General features: G+C 30.8%; 1 protein-coding gene across 1 annotated transcript in view; it reads right to left on the bottom strand.

Moving 5' to 3' along the window:
* Window positions 1-331: 331 nt before the first annotated feature.
* The window catches only part of LOC143052237 (transmembrane 9 superfamily member 4-like), a 29,540-nt gene continuing 9,755 nt past the window's right edge, over window positions 332-20,116 (bottom strand). The window contains exons 5-21 of the mRNA XM_076225230.1: window positions 16,070-16,182; window positions 15,398-15,500; window positions 14,339-14,391; window positions 13,909-13,950; window positions 13,157-13,239; window positions 12,434-12,586; window positions 11,839-11,909; window positions 11,008-11,140; window positions 10,113-10,194; window positions 9,611-9,686; window positions 8,960-9,043; window positions 8,581-8,676; window positions 8,072-8,151; window positions 7,594-7,657; window positions 4,449-4,568; window positions 3,817-3,906; window positions 332-3,272 (exon numbers count right to left, since the gene is read on the bottom strand). Of these exons, the coding sequence (XP_076081345.1) occupies window positions 3,123-3,272; window positions 3,817-3,906; window positions 4,449-4,568; window positions 7,594-7,657; window positions 8,072-8,151; window positions 8,581-8,676; window positions 8,960-9,043; window positions 9,611-9,686; window positions 10,113-10,194; window positions 11,008-11,140; window positions 11,839-11,909; window positions 12,434-12,586; window positions 13,157-13,239; window positions 13,909-13,950; window positions 14,339-14,391; window positions 15,398-15,500; window positions 16,070-16,182 (1,593 nt within the window). The 3' untranslated portion in view covers window positions 332-3,122. The remainder of the gene's footprint in view (window positions 3,273-3,816; window positions 3,907-4,448; window positions 4,569-7,593; window positions 7,658-8,071; window positions 8,152-8,580; window positions 8,677-8,959; window positions 9,044-9,610; window positions 9,687-10,112; window positions 10,195-11,007; window positions 11,141-11,838; window positions 11,910-12,433; window positions 12,587-13,156; window positions 13,240-13,908; window positions 13,951-14,338; window positions 14,392-15,397; window positions 15,501-16,069; window positions 16,183-20,116) is intronic.

Here is a 20,116-nt window from a genome sequence, read left to right as displayed (position 1 = left end):
CAAACAGATATTACAAACAAAGCCAAGATATTGTTCAGTAGACATTAATTACCCTGACAGAATTGAATGCATACTGGGTAATATTTTCAAAATATACACCAATACATCAGGATTGGTTAAAAAGTTCTAAACAATGGAATTGCATCCAATAATATAACCTTTATTTAATTTTGGTGAGCGAACACTGAAATTACCCATTGTCCTCTTTATTCTGAAACAGTGTATCACAGCTGTCAGTAATAAGTAAACTTTTGATCAAACAAATTGAATTCCTCATTATATAAATGTTAACATTTTGGTCTCACTAAGAAGAGCTTCTGAACAAACAACCAAATGTAATAAGTCTTTAATATTTTACAATCAGATTCATAATATAACAAATATTAAACATATATTCCTCAAACATACAAAATATAACTTAAATCCTCAATACAACATGCAGGACTATCTTACATAGACAAATACATGGCACAAATGGAATGTGATTTTTTTTACCATCTATAGATGTGTACCTAAAACCTTGTTTATTGTATATACCAACTTATATTATCAATGTTAGGTAAATAAATCTATATGCACTCTTGAAGTAACTCTCTTTCTGTGTAAAGATTTAGAACATTTTTCTATATATCTATTAATGAATTGGCATACAACTAGAACTATTTATGTTGCCGAATTTAAGCTTCCAGATATGAAAATAGCTATACAGAAAGACAAATAAATATGAATTTTAGGGAGTTTATCATAATCTGAAAACAACAAAAAGTCCACAAAAAAGCTTATAAAGAACATGTGTACAAGTGAGATTTTTTTTTTAAAGTTCTGACAAATTCATACTTCTTTCTAGTGCAAGGTGGCGCTACTTCACATCTGTGCCATAAATCAATAAAACAAAAAAAAAAACACCTATAAAGATGTCCATGTTTTGTCATGAAAATATCTGTTAAAAATGTCTATCTATTGTTTTATAACTTGAGTGTTCTGCTGATAATATTCTACACATATCTCATTTAAATTTCATGTATTCAAAATGCAATGGGCACATAATTCACAAGAAACTAATAGCACCATTATAGTCTATTGAAAGAAATTTCTGCATATGAGTATGAAGTAATACCACTTAGATTTCCATACTTAATACAAATTTTCTTGCTAATAATCAACTCTGTCAACCTTTTTTTAAGATCTGATTTAAGTTCTCTTGTACTATAAGCTGTTTTGCAACATTTTCATATAATCATTGTTGTAAAAAATTTGTACCAAGAGTGGTCTTTCACTGAACAATGAATTACTTAAAAAACAAAAGAACAAATAATAGTATCACAGACTCATTCTACTCTTCACATACCAAAAGAACACTTCATCTGTTCTATTTACTGTACACAATTACACAATACACAGGAGTTTTCTACAATAGTATATTCAACAGAAGTTTGGTTATTTACCAGCCAGACTTGCTAGATCAAGCATACAAATAAAACTGACACTTTTAAACATTGACATGTGAGCAGTTTAAATCTACATAAAAATCAATGTCATTTTTATTGATTAAGCATGAGCAAACTTCCTTCACTATATACTTGCAAGTAAACTAGCCAAACTGTTGTTAAACATGCCATTGTGTTGATTATAATATTTTCTGATATAGTATTACATACATTCATATTCAACAAACTTACAGCACAAAATGTTCCCATCATATATGATAAATATATTAGTAATACCCACTTAACAAACAATAATTTCCACCTTCAAACCAATATCTTAAATGATGGATGATTGTAATTACTCTAAACTACTGTAAAAAACTAAAGGCATGAAATGTTAGCGATATTTAATGGATTTCACACAGACAAAAGTCAAATACCATATAAGCAAGTTTATTGGGAACTAGCAATTTATAAAATAAGGTTCTAATCAAGCATACAAGTGTCGGCAGCATATATTTCAATATCAAAACCATATACACAGACAAACCAGTCTTAATACCCTTGTAACCAAAACTTTGTTTTGATTAGACAGGTGTTCAGTTTTCACAGGTTTTATTTATACAAGATGATATCCGCTGCATGCTCTGGGACAAGAGTTACAGAATAGAAATGAATCCAATTTATGCAAGGTTTGGCCAAGAAAAGTCTCACTGTGAATATGGATTCACATGCATGTATCTTTTAAAAACAACATGGCCAAATACAAACAACAAAATATTACAAATATACACTCCTTGAATGAAAAACATACAAAACCAGAACACATTAGTTTAGACATGGAAAGGGATCAAGAAAATATGATTTCATAAAAACAATTTTCTAGTACAGCAATTCAAAAAGACAAACAATAAATCTGGTTTAAAAGTTTAGTAATACATCTGATATGAAGTATGCAATTTCTACCAAATCATACAAAAATTTATTACTGCTATAAAAAAGAGAAAAATGTTTCTTTTAACAGAAAATTCATCCTCACCAGTTCATCAGCACATTAACTTTGATTTCACATGTTTAATATTGTACAAAGAAAATATTTCAAGATTATCACAGATATATGTTTATAAACAAATATATTACCAAGTCATTTGTTTATACAATAGTGTTGACATCTGAAAATATGTAATCAGAGCAGTTCTTAAAAAAAATACCAGGAACATAATAGAATCCATATGCAAGTAACTGGAACAAATATAACTGTTTATCCACTCAATAATTTAAATCTGCTTTGAAATCCGTTTTCAATTATTTTGTATAGCTAAATTTTTATGGTAATGCATCTAAATACATATCAAAATATCTAAAAAATAAGTTAAATTACAAATGAATGTGACAATGAAAACTAAATTAATACAAATGTACACAATACAGTTCACAATAACCCAAGTATCATTCTCCATATAGAAAAAGGCTTTAATTGTATATGCAATACAACATATACAATATCTTTTGTAATACCAAGCAGTTTCTATGTTGAAGATTATAACCACAACTTCTTACATATCTCAGTCTTTGTTCAAGAATACTTTAGACTGGTAACCAGTTCTTTCTTCTCAACACATTATCCATGGTATATCTGAACTCCTTTATAGTCTTTATAAAACTCCCACATAGATTACTAATATACTCAATACATTAATCTATTTTAATTGCACCATAGATTTTCCTAATGAAGAAATATGCAGCATAGAATCCTATTGTTCCAGTTAAGATCCAGAAAGTTACAACCATCAAAAATGTGTAGCCAAAGTACAGTAATGTAGGTATGAATTCTGTAATCTCTAACTGTAATACAAAATAAAACATTAATTAACATCAATTAGGGATAAAAGCAGCAAATAAATTAACACATTTGTTCTCTTTCTAAATTGTCAGCAATTCTTACAAATATTCTTCAATATATGTTTTAGTACTATACTTTTAAATTTGTTAAGCTACAGCTTTCAGAGACTAATTACTAAAAAAATTACAATTTTATGTCACAATATAAACCTGTTCCAGTCGGTCTCAAGTCATGAGAAAAATGATAAGGTGAATGCAATATTCAGGCATTGATCACTTTACTTTTCAGCTATCAAAGGCAATCTGGTTACTCAGCACAAGTCAATCTGAGGCTTATGAAAGTTTACAAAGAATAAACGCCATATAAAAGTGAACCTAATGGAGTTTATTCTTAATACAATTTTTTTAATAAATGAAATGACACCTTTTTTTTCAGATTTGAATCAAAATATTAAAGTGCAATCATTATATCAAATCAAATATATCACTATATCTAAGTGCAATAATTAACAAATCACACATATCACTAATAATACAATCAGCTTACCTTTGTATAGAAATAAAATACAGAGTATGCTAATACATATATAGCTGAACCACCAGACACAATGAAGGATCTCCACCACCAATGGTAGTCCTGTAAACAATAGGAATACAAATCAATTGTAAAATGTTTGAGAGATTTTTAACACTGGAAAGTCGAACAGTATATAAGACTAATGGGTTTATCCCAATTTTCATGATCTTCACTTTTCTCCAGAACTGCATTAAAATGTCTGATATGTTTTTATACTTTTTATGCCATGGGCCTGTTATGGCCGACTATACTGTATGTTGGGTTCATTTACAGATTCTTGAAGGGTGTACAGTTGTCTATAATTGTTTCTATTATCCACTTCATTTTAATTTCTGGTGGATATTTGTTTTATTAGCAATCATACCATGTCTCCATTTTTCTTATTAACAAACAGATAGCAATATGCATATATGTGAGAACATTATTCAAATAAACCACCTAAATTGTAAACCTGTATTTGTATTTTCCACATAACTGTGTGAAGTTTGGTTAAAATATTCATTCAATTATCTCCCCTGAATTGAACAACATTTACACATAAGTTATCTCCAATGGCTATTTTGTGTTTTTCTGAGTCTACAAGTTTTATAAATACTAATTACCTCCCCACAGAGCTGGAAATATGACATTACAATGGAAATCTGTGATACTGAGATTACAAGGATTATAAATACTAAGAATAGGAAACCAAACAAGTAGTAAAACTGATTCTCCCAGATGGCCTGAAAATACAAAAATGTAGAAATATAATCAGCTGTTAATAAAATATATTTAAAAACCAACAGTGCAGGAATATTTTGTCAATTGATAGGGCTATATAATTCACTTTTAAAATACTATCTTATGTATTTATTTCATAACAAGAGGCTGTCACAACGACAGCAAACCGGATTTATTAATATTTATTTGTGTCCTGGCAATATCACAAGAACCATTACTGATGAACGGTGAAAGTGAAAATCGTCAATATCAAATTTGACCTCCATTTTGTCATCAGTATCAACATCTTAAAATTTGAAAAGCTTAGATTGAATGGTTCATGAGTAAATGCAACAACGTGAATGGAAACGCCATTTCACAATCTTTCAAGAACCAGAACTTTTGAACGGTAAAAGTCAAAATCGTCATTATTGAACTTGACCTCTATTTTGTCATCAGTAACAACATATTAAAATTTGGGAAGCTTTGGTAAAACAGTTCATGCGTAAATGCACAGACACGACTGGAAACACTATTTTTCAATCTTTCAAGAACCATAACTCCTGAACGGTAAAAGTCAAAATCGTCATTATTGAACTTGACCTCTATTTTGTCATCAGTAACAACATATTAAAATTTGGGAAGCTTAGGTAGAACAGTTCATGCGTAAATGCACGGACACGACTGGAAACTCCATTTTTCAATCTTTCAAGAACCATAACTCCTGAACGGTAAAAGTCAAAATTGCCATTATTGAACTTGACCTCCATTTTGTCATCAGTAACAACATATTAAAATTTGGGAAGCTTAGGTAGAACAGTTCATGCGTAAATGCACGGACACGACTGGAAACTCCATTTTTCAATCTTTCAAGAACCATAACTCCTGAACGGTAAAAGTCAAAATCGCCATTATTGAACTTGACCTTCATTTAGTTGTTAGTAACAACATATTAAAATTTGGGAAGCTTAGGTAGAACAGTTCATGTGTAAATGCACGGACACGACTGGAAACTCCATTTTTCAATCTTTCAAGAACCATAACTCCTGAACGGTAAAAGTCAAAATTGCCATTATTGAACTTGACCTCCATTTTGTCATCAGTAACAACATATTAAAATTTGGGAAGCTTAGGTAGAACAGTTCATGCGTAAATGCACGGACACGACTGGAAACTCCATTTTTCAATCTTTCAAGAACCATAACTCCTGAACGGTAAAAGTCAAAATCGCCATTAGTGTTGTTCCGATGATCGGAATAAGTCGGAAATCAGTTGGTTGGGCCTGGCGATGTCGATAATCGATTGGCATTTTGTTCAATCGATTGTCGTTAAAGTTTCCGGACTTTTAGCTTATCAACTTCCGGTCCGTTTACGGTTTGCGTTTTATATGAGCAGTCAAACAAATAATAACAAAAAATATCAATCGATGACAATAACAATGTCAAACATCCTATAATTAAAGACATAACCAATTTCCTTCTTTAAAAACGTAACAAAAGCATTGACTATAAATATTTGCAGATTGATGGAATGTTATTTAAGATTAATAACTTTGTATGAAATACTTTCTTTCAATACCGGTACTTGTTACTTGAGAGCGTACAAATCATTCTGATTTTAGACAAAATAATTTCTTTGCTTCATTAGAACGTGTTGCAAATTGCCTTTTATTAATGTTTTATCCATTTGTAGCATCAAATACGTCATATTCCTTTCCAAATTGCTTGCCAAACATCGTTTATTTTTGTAAATTTTCCGAAATTTGTCCGCCATTTATAAATATAAGAATCACGAATCGGATACGGTTCAACTATGTAATAATTCCGCATTCTTGCAATTATAAGTTCAGACGCACGAATGGCACAATTGACAGAAAATAATGATCACAAAAGTGAAAAAAAGCATTCAACACGTATTAACAGACATTGGCTTAATCCCCTTTGTTTACTGTATATATTATAATGCAAATGCATTGTTTTATTTTTTTCTGTTAATTTTGAATTTCTTAAAATTAAAAACTTTATATATCTTTTCTTAATTAGAAGCATTCAAATGTTCATACAGCTATGTTATTGAAATTGTTTTGTGAGGTACACCATTGAAATTTAGAAATGTTAGTGTCACTGACTCATTGTTGGTAATTTTGATAATGAGATAAAATATGTTCAATATGAATCTTGATTCTTATTAATTCATTGTTTTAACTGCTAAATAGATAATTATCAAAGGTACCAGGATTATAATTTAGTACGCCAGAATATGAAAAGGAAACAAAAGATCAAATATGAATATATAAACTCTGCAATGATATGGAATATACACATTAGATATGTACAATGAGACTAAATGCATGATTTCATTTTAAAAAAAAGGGCAAGGTATTATGATGCGATTATAACCGATAGTCGGTTGGTTGCTGTCAACCGATTGTAATAGATAATCGGTTGGTAATTTCAACCGATTATCCAACACTAATCGCCATTATTGAACTTGACCTTCATTTAGTTGTTAGTAACAACATATTAAAATTTTAAAAGCTTTGGTTGAACGGTTCATGAGTTAATGCACATACAACATTTGATTGCCGCCCGCCCACCCGCCCGCCGTACATCCCCAAATCAATAACCGACATTTTTGTCACAAAAATCTGGTTAAAAACAAAGTTTCTTTTTAAAGAAATAAATGCATCAACAAATTACTTTATGCATGTATAATTTTGGTTTAATATGGATTTTCTCCTACATGCCATTAGCATTTGAAGTAAGGTTGGTAAAATAAAGTAAAGTACAGTCTTGGTAACCTTTGTCATACTATCATAGCTTGTACTAGGTTATAAAGCTGACGTTACAGAAGTGGTTTTACTCATTGTTGAAGGCCATACTATAACCAATGGCTGCTTAAATCCACAGCATGTGGACAGTAGTGTATAGTTGTCTCATTGGAAATCATACCACATGTTGTTTTTTTTATATCAATCACAAAATGTTTAGGAAACAATATTTCTGTTTAGCCTGGAGATCATCTTCTGCATTCCTATTGCATACTTACTGAGAAAATGAAGAAAAGTTCTATAAACATAGCTCCAAAAGGTAAAATTCCAGACATTAATACTCTGAAAAAAATAATTTATAGTTTGATATTACAGACAGTTTGATTTGTGATTTACATTGCAATAGGCTGATAATAAATAAATAACTATCCTATAACACTATTATACATCTTTTTAAAATTACATGAATATTTTAAACTTGGGTCATTTCCTATGCATGACATGTGGATACATGAACAAAATAATTAAATCAGTAAATAAAATTAAGATGACTAAACACAAAAATATTACCCAGAGAATAAGTTTACATATTGAGTATAAATTACAGAGAAAATTGTCACCTGGGAAATTTCTTATCCGTCTGTTAATTCAAACACCCTATATCAAAACGGTGGGTTTGTTTCAAAAGCTATTGATTTGATAGATAGAGATGTTCAAAGTTAAATGAGTTGATACAACTAATGTAATAATACTAACCCAATCCAATGATTCATGTACCATTGTTGTTCTGGTACCTGTCGGGGAATTTGATTGGTTCTAACTGGGTGTTGATATGGCTGAAAAACAAAATAACCATAAGTAAACTCTTTAGAGTTGATAACGATTTTTCCAATATATACATTTTTTTACTTTGAATATAAACATTAATATATGACTGGGGATATATATGTAAACTGAAGAAGACTTATCTTCAATTAGTTTTTCTGCAAGTTTTATTTTTTCCATTAAAGAAACCCCAGGTATCAATTGGATTAAAACTAGAATATATGTGCATATTTACTTATATAAAATTGTAGGGGATTTGTGAACGAAGGACTTAGGTGCAGGATAAACAAACAGGACAAAATAAAACATCTCCTTATACATAATTTGAAAAGGGACATTGATTCTACAAAGATGTTGGTAACTTCGCTTTCTTCTGAAGATTTATTTTTTAAAAATACTTTTGTTTTTCGAAATAATTCTAATATTACATTAAAAATTACCTGCTTTCTGTACCCAAAATAGTAGCCCAGAAATACTAACGGTGTAGAAATACCAAACCACATACACAACAAGGCTAACATGGTTGTAAATGGCAGCTGTAAAAAAAAATAGTAAAAATTATTTCAATATGAAGTTAAAATATTTCTTTTTTTGCTACTATGATTATTATTCTTTACAAAAATCAAACAATGACATTAAAGCCTCATTTCATGCATATGACACTACAGCTGATTTAAAACTATAATAAAATCTTTAATAAATTACACACTGTGGAAGGAGTAATGCAGCTTCCAACTATCAAATATACTTATATATACAATTGTATGCTTCAACTTTGAGAAGAGCTCTCTCCTTAATTTGATTCTAAACAAGACTTACAGCTCCTGATGAATGTTTTCCCCAGATGAAAAAGTTCAACAAAAATGTTGTACCAAACATAATTCCTGGATACAAAGTGGCAGTCTGAAACATGAACGTTATAAATAATGGTATTAATTAACATTGAAACATAAAAATAAACATATAAGTGAATTTATCTATACTTGTGGATTGACTAAAAATTGTATTTTTGTTGATATTTGATTTTGTGGTTTCGGCAAATATTGCCTGTAAGCTCGTAAAAAATGTATACTTTGCTAAATATTCACACTCATGATTCACCTACAAAACTCTGTGGAAAAATTGGTATACTAATAATAATATTGTTTACAAAGTATGTTTATCTTATTGAAACTGCAACATTTGTTCTCTTAGACCACTTACATGTATATCAATGAAAACAACTCCATTTCTTTTTCAAAGCCAGTGTAACAGATTTTATAAGTACTAACTAATATAAATTCCACTGTATTTTATTTTTTATGATTCAAAAAAATTCTATTATCTTACACAATAGTCCATTAACAAAGGAGAAAAAAGTCCATGACTATAAAAAGGTGTGATTCAGAACAAGTTGATTATTAGATTAAGTCTTTTGAGTTTTTCCCCATCAGTTAAAAATAATTCACAACCAGTTGCCTGTAATATTACCTGTATGGCTGACTTTTTCCACTGTAATCCCTTCATTGTTTTATACAGTCTGGCTGAGAAGAAACCAGCAAATACACTGTAAAATAAATTAACCATCTTAAAAATAATTTTAGCTGGGTGACATTACCTTCAAATTATTTTTTTTTAATATACATATATAATAATCCAAATCTATATGTCTCAACTGAAAAATACAAGATTAACATACATATCTCTGGTAGACTACATCTGCTTTCTGCTAAGAATGTACAACCTTGTTCAATCAATTTTTCTGATTCATTCATTTTTAATATGATTCATTTGTTTTTAACCTTATAAAGTTTTTAAACAAGTAATATTAGATATTTCTAAACCACTTATTTTATGAATGCATCATTTCATTAATGTTCATTTAACATATTGACTTAAATTTGCTACTTACTATTTTAAGAAACTAGATCTATAAAAATTGATAATGTAGATAACAAAATCTTCTTATAATAGAAAGATTAGTATGTATTACCCCATAAACACAAACAAGAAGATTGCAGCAGTCATAAGGGCTCCTCTTGATGCTGGTGATAACATTCCTAACATGGCAAAAACTACAACAGATAAACAATAATAAATTGAAGGCTATTTATTAAGCTTTTACATAACAATAAAGATATGATAATGCTAGATTGAAACAAATTTACTTTCAAAAATAAAATAGGATACAGTGCTAGTACTGAATGGAGACAATTTTTTTAATCATTAAAGAAAAAATAGAGTTTACCTAAATCAGACCAGAAATAAATAAAGGTTCTGATTATTGCAAAGTTAAGAATTGGACAAAGAACAAACACTTAGTCCACAGACAGACAGATTTTTCTGCTCTTTTTCTGTTTAGGAGTTTTAAAATAAAATTGAGAATGGAAATGGGGAATGTGCCAAAGAGACAACAACCCGACCATAGAAAAAAAAAACAACAGCAGAAGGTCACCAACAGGTCTTCAATGTAGCGAGAAATTCCCGCACCCGGAGGCGTCCTTCAACTGGCCCCTAAACAAATATATACTAGTTCAGTGATAATGAACGCCATACTAATTTCCAAATTGTACACAAGAAACTAAAATTAAAATAATACAAGACTAACAAAGGCCAGAGGCTACTGACTTGGGACAGGCGCAAAAATGCGGCGGGGTTAAACATGTTTGTGAGATCTCAACCCTCCCCCTATACCTCTAGCCAATGTAGAAAAGTAAACGCATAACAATACGCACATTAAAATTCAGTTCAAGAGAAGTCCGAGTCTGATGTCAGAAGATATGCTCTTTTTCTGTTTAGGAGTTTTAAAAGTATGATATAGATTTCTGTACAAGATATCTTATGATAGTGTATAAATCCTGTATAAATAAGTAACTTGTTAGACTTACATATTGTGATAACTGCCATAGAAAATATCTGTACACCCGCACCAATAAGAGATGACAAAAGCTTGGTGTGTTTTGGTGGTCTGAAAACATCTCCATGAACCAACTTCCAACCAGTTTCTTCTAATGTTTCCTCCTGTTTACAATGAAAAAGAAAACTTATTTTCTATACACTTAACTGTTTATTAAAAAAAAACCTGGATGTGACAGTACATTATGATTGCCTCTGCCTACAGCCTTATCACAAAAAGTCTATAGTTATAAACTAATAATATTCCTAAAAATCCTCCTCATATCTGCAGACAATACAAAAAGTTCATATTGTTGTTGCTCTTTGGTCAGGTTCCATTCTCAATTTTACTTAAAGCCTCCATAAACCACAATTTTGCCAAAATAAGTCAACCAGAACAAAACAAACTTAATCTGTATGTGATCATTTTAAAAACACTAAGGAACCAAAAATCAGACCAATATCTGCAGGTCTATTGACAAAAGTATGGAACTGTTTGATTCCAGAATTACAACTTGATAACACAAAATGACACGGCCAAATAGTGTTAAGGGCATAAAAATAAACAAATGATATGAAAATCAAATTGTTCAATAAAATTAAGTCATAACTTCTACAATCAAGACAGTCACTAAATTGTCACAAAATGTATCAAGACTGCAAAGGAATTTTCAACTTCTTTCAATACCATGCTACTATTTTCTTCAGATGAAACTAAATTGACTTATTTAGAGGGGTAACAATACCCAGGGATAACCTCACAGTAAGCACATGGTAAATTTAAATTTTATTAGTATCTTAACCAACAGCTTTGCCAAACTTACCAAATCATCTTCTCTGTTGTATTTTGCAATATCCTTTCTCAATGTTCTCACCATGATCATAGTCAAAATACCTGCAATTCAAATCAATATATATATTCATAGTAAAATCTTGTATCAAACAATTTTTACAAGGAGTTTACAAGATATCTTGATAGATATGGGTAGTATATTCATCAAATGAGTCATCTGCCCATCTGCCTTTACCCCAAGTCTTCACACTGTTCCCTGTGATTGCCTAAATTATGGTATCATTTCAGTGTTTTACAATTAGATTTTTGGACATTTTTTGACAGTATTTTTCTGAATTTTTATGTACGGTGATTACTATTTAGTGGATATTTCTGCTCAAAACATACAATGGGTCATTTTTTTAAAATTGGGGCTAGGTGTGATCTTGTTCTCCATCTTTGTCCTTATTGTGAATTTGAGATGAAGAACAGCAATAAAAGTGTTGTTCAATTGCATTTGATTTTGCCATGATATTTTAAACCATTTGTTGGTTTTTTTATTTCTTTTTTATATGACAAGATAATTCACAATGAAATTTTTGTTTTATATCTTGATTTTGTTTGAGATATGAATAGGGTTTGCGTACCTGACAGAAATATAACAACAACAACAGAATTGATTATAGAGAACCAATGGATTTGTACATCACTCATTGTCAGGTAGATATCCCATCTAGAAGCCCAACGAATATCACTTTGGTGCCATTCAACTTCATATGTAAACAATATCTCAGTTGGACCTGCAATGGATAACATCAGAATAGTTAAAAAAAAAACATTTATTTTCAATAATGATGATCTATTGGTTGTAAGTAAATTTTGAGTATTAAATAAAATTTCCATATGTTACAGAATCCATATCTTGACTTATTTACATTAAATTCTTTTAACTGCTCCTGCTTTATTTATTTTTAATAATATTCAAAACTAAATGCAAAATTTCTGGTATTTTTTAGTTGCCCATTGTATATATCTTGTATATTGCTGAGCAGGTGTTATAAGATAATAATTTAATTTTGGATGTAACACGTCTTCTGATTGGCTGATGTTGTTTTGTTTATTAGCTCAAAGACATTATTTAGTCATATGACCATGACGTCATCAATGTTTTTTCATGGTTTTCTTCCGGTTTAAAATGGAATTTAGAATAAAATTATAAGAAATAACTAATATTTTTTCTGTCTATTTGAAATAACATAAAAAATGTGGTGCACACTTTAAATAACCTGCTACGATGTTATTTCTTCATAGACAGAAAAAATATTTCAGTCATTCCTTAATGAAAGAACGAACCAATCTAGTATATTTACCTTTCTCATTAATTGGTTGTGGTGCTGCATCTTTAATAGTACATTTATTATCTGCTTCTTTAACATAGTTTTTGCTACCAACACTGTAGAAAAAGAAGTAAAGTAGTAAATTGGGCAATTCAAGTTAAAATTATAACAACATCATTTAAAATGACATCACAGTAAATCAAAAATATTTCTTCACTCACATGACAAAAGTTTTTATTATTTTGACATTATTTTGAAAGTGTTGAAAAACATAACTATCTTTGAAAATTTCCTCATGTAAAATCATGTAATTTAGTTAAAAGGAATATTTCAAGTGTACTTTTTATATTCTCCTTGTATATTTTAGCACCAGAGTTCGACATGTTTTCCCAAAGTTTGTTAATCTGACAATAATTCTGTGTTTAATATCCCAAATTACCAGCAATATGTATTAGCATGGTCATCATACAATATGATTTACTGTGATGCTTTAAATTTAGGAAAGAATATATTTTTTGATACATTTCCTTTAAAACCTAGGTGCTATTTGAAATTTCTAGTGGGAAACTACATTTTAGTGACCATTTATCATGAGTACAAAATATACAAGTATTGTCAAGCAGTAATGAATTTATGTTGTTTCACACATCTCTATAACTTGGACAAAATTAAAACTGCTTTTATTTCCATAACATTTCTACCCAAGAACGGAAATGGAGGTTGAGGCAACAAAATATTTAGTTGATAGATAAATGTTGTAATAGAATAACAATTAACTCTCTCACCTCTTTGCTTCAATTTCAAATCCTACAACTCTGTATGTCAACCTGGAAATAAAAGAGAATATTAACTGCATTCAATACAAACATAATAACAAGAAATTATGTACCAGTAGTATCCAGCTTGATTCTTTATTAACTATCAGAAAATATCTATTACTATCAAAATTCAATAGGTATACCTGTATAAAATTTCTCAAGAGTTTGACTGTTAATCCAGCCACTATTGACAAAAACAAAAGAAATTCAACATTGGTAACTAAGGACCTTCAACCCTTACTTTCACATTGGTATTTTGGAACAAATCGAAGTGATTAAATTACAGGTTGTCTGATTAATAAGTTACTTTTCAGTATCAATATTCCCTGTATAATATTCAAACTGACAAATGACCCTATCACTCACTTGTTACAGAGTAACGCATGTCAATACTTACTGGTCATCTGAGTGGTACTTCAACACAAACTTCAGATGATTGTTTATATAAGCCTGCAATTATAAAATATTCATTAACATTTACTTCAATACAAAATATAAGACCTTAGTTTAGTCTAAGATGCCTAAGTGCTACAAGTGTTCTGTCTAAGTGTGCAATCATCATAGATATAAAGTGATTCATCAGGTACAACATTCAATAAATCTTATATACTATAACATACAAATAAAACAAATCATACGATGTATGTATACAGTGATAAAATTGACAGACACTTTTAACTCTGTGAAACATTACTCCATGGTGTTATTTTCAAGACTAGAATGTCATGATTGTCATTTGAATTGAAATAGAAAATAATATATGCAGTTTTCATCACTTCCTAGCCTTACAATTGTTATGTTGAAATCTTAACTGCATCATTACGAAGTAATATCTTACAGAATTTTAGAATTTTTAGTGTCTGTTAATTTTACAACAATATGAATGTATAATTGTTTGGAATTCATAGTAGGAGGATCCACTGTTTCAATGTTCAATGAATGTCAAAAATAATTCAACTACTCATTTACCATGACAGCTGTTAAGAGACATCTAGAAATTTATGAGAATTAATCAATGGTATATGTGTAAATTTTCAAAATCAATCTAATAAGTGCACACCTATTATTACTCTTTAATTAGGTCTCAAAAATACCAAGACATTGAAACTTCAGTTCAGAAGTATTAGATTTATCAGAGTTAAAACATTGAGAAATCAGGATATATTTGCTTTCTTATTCTTCTCTGCTTAACTATTGTGACATATATCTGTTAGCTTCTAAAAAAGCTTGTCTGATTTATATTGTGCTAGTTCATAAGGTAATAATATACAAGAAGACATGTCACATTAGTGGACACACTAATCGATCTCCAAACTAAACATTCTTTGCTTTTAGTTTTTGATACTCCATGCTTTGCAGAGAAGCAACATTAATCAAGTTAAAGTCTTTGGTGTGACTAAACCTTCACATGACAAATGAATAAAGAAATAAAACTTGTTCAAAACATAACACATACCACATTATCTTTTTCAAATCCCAGTCTATACCCATGTTCATACTGACTTTGTCCAGTCTCCATTAATTCAAACTTTGTAGCACAAGGGAGATTGTCTACTATCCTATAATATACAGATAGTTATATATGTATCATAATACAGGCTTCAAGATAAAATAAGTGTAACAATATACGCTGATGTCATTCATTCTGACTGGAATTTTGTATATTTAGTTGCGGTTGAGTCTACTGATATGATGTTGAATGCATTTCCTCTTTTAAGTTATGAAGATACATACATGACTTTATATTATCAAAAGCAATAATAAAATCTTCTGTGAGTGATGATCATGCATATTATTTTAAACCAATCACATGTGTTATTTTATTCATTAGCCTATATGTTTTTGATTTCGATGTGTTTCTACATTTATATAACTCTATTTCTATTGCCATATTTGATTTAATACAACTTTAAAAAGGAAAACAGAAATCCAATAATAGAATTTAAAATTATCCATATTTTTCACATATTCATTTGTTTATAAGATTGGCAGAACAAAATGGCAGAACAAAAATTTTGTTCAGTAACTTTTGTTTATTTTCTTATATTTTAATGATACAATATACAATTGTGTCAATATAGGGATATATTCAACAGAAAAATGTTTACACTGTTTGTATATTACTTACAAATGAACAAAGTAAGAATGTTTAATTCTCTCTGCCATTTCTTTTGATTGTTTCTCAGAGAAGGTCTTCTGATCACAGAGAATAGAACATTTTTTTGGTGTAGCCATCTGGATCTACAAAAAAAGACCAGCTTTGCAGTCCCCAGAAACAATTAAAACACACAAAATAAATCAAAGAGCAGATTGCTCTGAGGGATATGATTGCCATTGTTTTCATTGACACATGTATACATGTAGCTGGATAATATTATTTTCAAAACTAATTCAACTGCACATGTAAAATGTAATTTACGTAATCTGAATAGTTACAAAATAGCCAATTCCGGTTAAAAGTGTATGAACAATGTACTTAGGCCTATTGTGTTTTATTTTTGTAGTTTCAATTCCAAGTTTACTTTCCACAGCAGTCACTGAGACTCAGAGTGAGAGAAGTATTTCACTTCATATCTTATCACCTATTTTCCTACGTTAATTCTAGGAGGAACCCCATTCCTATCTCTTTTTAAAAATATTTAATTTCCTTTGGGTCAGTGATCATGACTCCTTTCCGTACACATTCCTCGGTTTAAATTGCGATCAGTTTTAATATAATACGACGTTTATCGACAGAACAAGTTAATTTTTCTCAACGTAATGTTTTGCTTCAATTCACGGAAGTGACTTCCGGAAGGGAGACAACTTGAAACGATAATATGGAAGACTCCATTTCGCCTGAAGGGGTGTTGAAAATAAACCTTAAAGATGTGGACTAATTTATTTTAATTTAAATGATGCATATCAGTGATGTCGTTAAAAGCCGGCAGCCGGCGATTTTCGCCGGTTATTGTCCTTTTCCCGCCGGCTATTTTTGCATGAGTAAAAAAAAATAATAAAGATAAAAAGATAGTCAGGTTAATATTAAAAACTAATTGCTCAATGCATCAGCTTCCACGATTAAAGTCTTGATAAACAAGGATGTAAATCAGTGTTTACCTTTGACTAAATATAGTTCATGTAAATGCAGTCCATTGATTGGTCGTCTATTTAAAGTCGGAAAGTATTGCATGTTTGCAAGGATAAAAAGAGAGATGTTCCGATGGACATTATGACCCTGTTCGGTTTTAGCGTGTAGAGAAGGAATAAGCCAAAGATGACAATAGCATGTTATGAAAATACATCAGTCAAATAAAAGAAAGTATAGTATATAATGTTGTCAAAAATCTGGAAATCACCACCTTTTGTAGTTCACATTTCAAAGCCCAGGACCACATGGTGTCCAGAGAATGAAGGTCAATAACGAAAGTAGAATATTGTCGACCACAAATAATTTTTAAAAATATCTTTAGTTTAAAAGGATTTTAGTTTACTGCTTACTGAACAGTTTACAAATAAGAAAAAAATAAAAGGACATAGCTTGACAACATGTTTTAAATACTTGTACAAGTCTTATGAGAAAAAAGGGGTCATTTGTCACTAAGTATGTATGCAAAATAAATCGTCTAGGATATTTGATAAATTCGATTATTATTGAAATAAAATTATAATATTTCACTTATTATTTACCTATATTCAAGAACAGACTTCCTTAGTTGTCTTACAAAAGACACCTTCCCAACAAAAAAAATCAATATAGATTAACCTTGCCAGGACTGCGGATTCCCATTTTTTATTTTTTTTTTTCAAAAGTCAACAACAAAAATAAGACAAAATTTACATTTTCCCAAGCATCTAAATCACTCCCAGGTATGCTCAGAATGCAGGATTTTTAGTCTAAATTTTCAAATCTTTTTGGGGAGAGCGTACGATATTATAAAATATAGCAACTCTGTAACAGTTTTAACTTTGAAATCGAAGCTCCAGCTGACTACTAGTCAGCAAATATTGTTTTTAATTTTGTATAAACAACAAAACCAACACTTTTTTAATATAATGTCAGAATTACAATTTTCATTTAAAACTAAATAATTCAAGTGATAATTCAAACCAGAGACAATATGTTTCTATTCAAACTAAGATCTTTGGCTTCTTTCAGTTCAAAAATATTTACTAGCAGTCAACCAACAGGAAAATGCACAGAAATGTATATTGGTCCATCAAGATGATCAATGTACAGAAAATTTACCCATCATGTTGCTAATTTTAGTTAATCATTTACATTATCTTCAGTAAAAAATGATGTTTTCAGAGGTCTTAATAAGGGTCTAGAGCACTCCAAAAATGCAGGATTTTGCACCATTTTGAAAAAAAATCCTGGGGCCCTTCAGCGGGCCCCAGACCCCCTGCCGTAGTAACGCAGAGCAAGCTAGTCGCCGCGAACGGCTTTGCCGTCCGCAATTACTTGCCGCCTATTTTAGAAATTCAGCCTGCTTCTTCAAAAGTTAGTGACATCACTGCATATGATTTAAAATTATGCAACAACAATAACCCTCAATTGCAGACATACATAGAAAGGATCCCATGTCCATGAGTTATAAACTAATCAATCCAGTGGGGAATCCAGAGCAACCACTTAACCTAGTACCCCTTGAAGTCAAGAAAACTATGCATGCCCATAATTACCTAAACAAACCCTGATCATAGTAAGAACGTATATTAAACCTAAATGGTTCTCTATTTTTTTATGGAAGTACAATATCAAATATCAGTTTAATAATGGTGACATATAAGTAAAACTCCACTTCAGTTCTTATATTAAATAGATTTATCGGAATTCAGAGAACTCTCGCATTTTTATCACAACTGGGGAATTCCCTATGACGTGTTTCTAAATTTATAAAAACACTAAATATAAATACTGCTTGATTCTGATTTTTCGTGTTGTTAAAAAAAAGGCATATAAGTCAAGGGAAATATCAAACATGAAGATTATGAAAAGAACATTATAGGAAAGTTGTTTAAGTTCAAACCCTTTGTTTGTATTTACCTTTTAAACTAAGACAATCATAAGAATCTGAGATGGTCCTTAGTGTTTAGAATAAAACGGTTGAACTGAGGGCATTGTCCTGAGCCACTGGTATAAGTCTACAGATTGCTTAAAAGCAATCGTATCCCAAAAATACAAATAAGTGAGTCTTTCCCATTTGTAATGATATTTGGTGTCAAGCCCAAGTCAGATCTTATAGTTGCCATCATTTATGTAGTTTGATCTCTGTTGGATGGTTATCTCATTGACAATCATAACTCATCTTATTTATATACCAGAAGCTGTATAATTGTTAAAGCTCAAAGCATACCTCTAACATGAACAGTTATTATTAATAATCTTATCATGCTAAATCCAATTTAATTTTGTGTGTTGGTGGTTTGTCCACAGGATTGTGCATGCGTCTAGTGTGGTTAAAACCATAGGTTCTCTATCACCGCTGGCTAGCCTGCTTTTGAAAAGAAAGCCGAGTGAGTAAGTCTTTCTGTCAGTACATAGCCTCTGCATTATTCAAGACTTCTACAATGCCTCCTCGCGACAACACACGGTAACTAGGAGCTAGCATCCTAGGCATTATTGTAGAGGATCTCGGAGCAGCAAGGGCCCCAGAGATGCAGTGTGTAGGCCCACCGGCGTGTGGACATGCCCTAGCACTCATCAACCTTGCCCCAGCTATGGGTAAATAGCTGGTCAGATGAAGATCATAGCTCTGTTAAAGCAGTTCATCTAAGAGAAGGAAAACTCGATATAAAACCAATGGCAAGATGGGAGTCATAAGCTTTGGCTAGCGACTCATCTAGAGGAAGGAAACCTTGATGAACAAATCCCTGGCCCTCCTGGTAAGGGGGTTGTGCGCTGGGCTAGCTACTCAGCCACGGAAAGAAACTTATGCTACAGAAACAGAAACAAGGGAAAATCAATTAGTTCGGTGTAGACAGATGGAAACCTCTGCAGGAATGCAGCCTATGACGAGCGACAAGACTCCGACTAACTCTATTCTGTCTCCTAAACAAACGTTAAAATTTGGTTGTTGGAATGTTAGAACTATGAACGAAACAAGCAGAACTGATCAAACAATTAAGGAAATGAAGAGATTCAAGCTTGACATACTGGGTGTTAGTGAATGCAGATGGACTGATTCAGGAA

The sequence above is a fragment of the Mytilus galloprovincialis genome, chromosome 1, assembly GCF_965363235.1.
Source record: "Mytilus galloprovincialis chromosome 1, xbMytGall1.hap1.1, whole genome shotgun sequence".
In the NCBI taxonomy this organism is placed as follows: Eukaryota; Metazoa; Mollusca; class Bivalvia; order Mytilida; family Mytilidae; genus Mytilus; species Mytilus galloprovincialis.
Note: the sequence above shows the minus strand (reverse complement) of the source record. Positions and strands in the feature narration are given on the sequence as shown.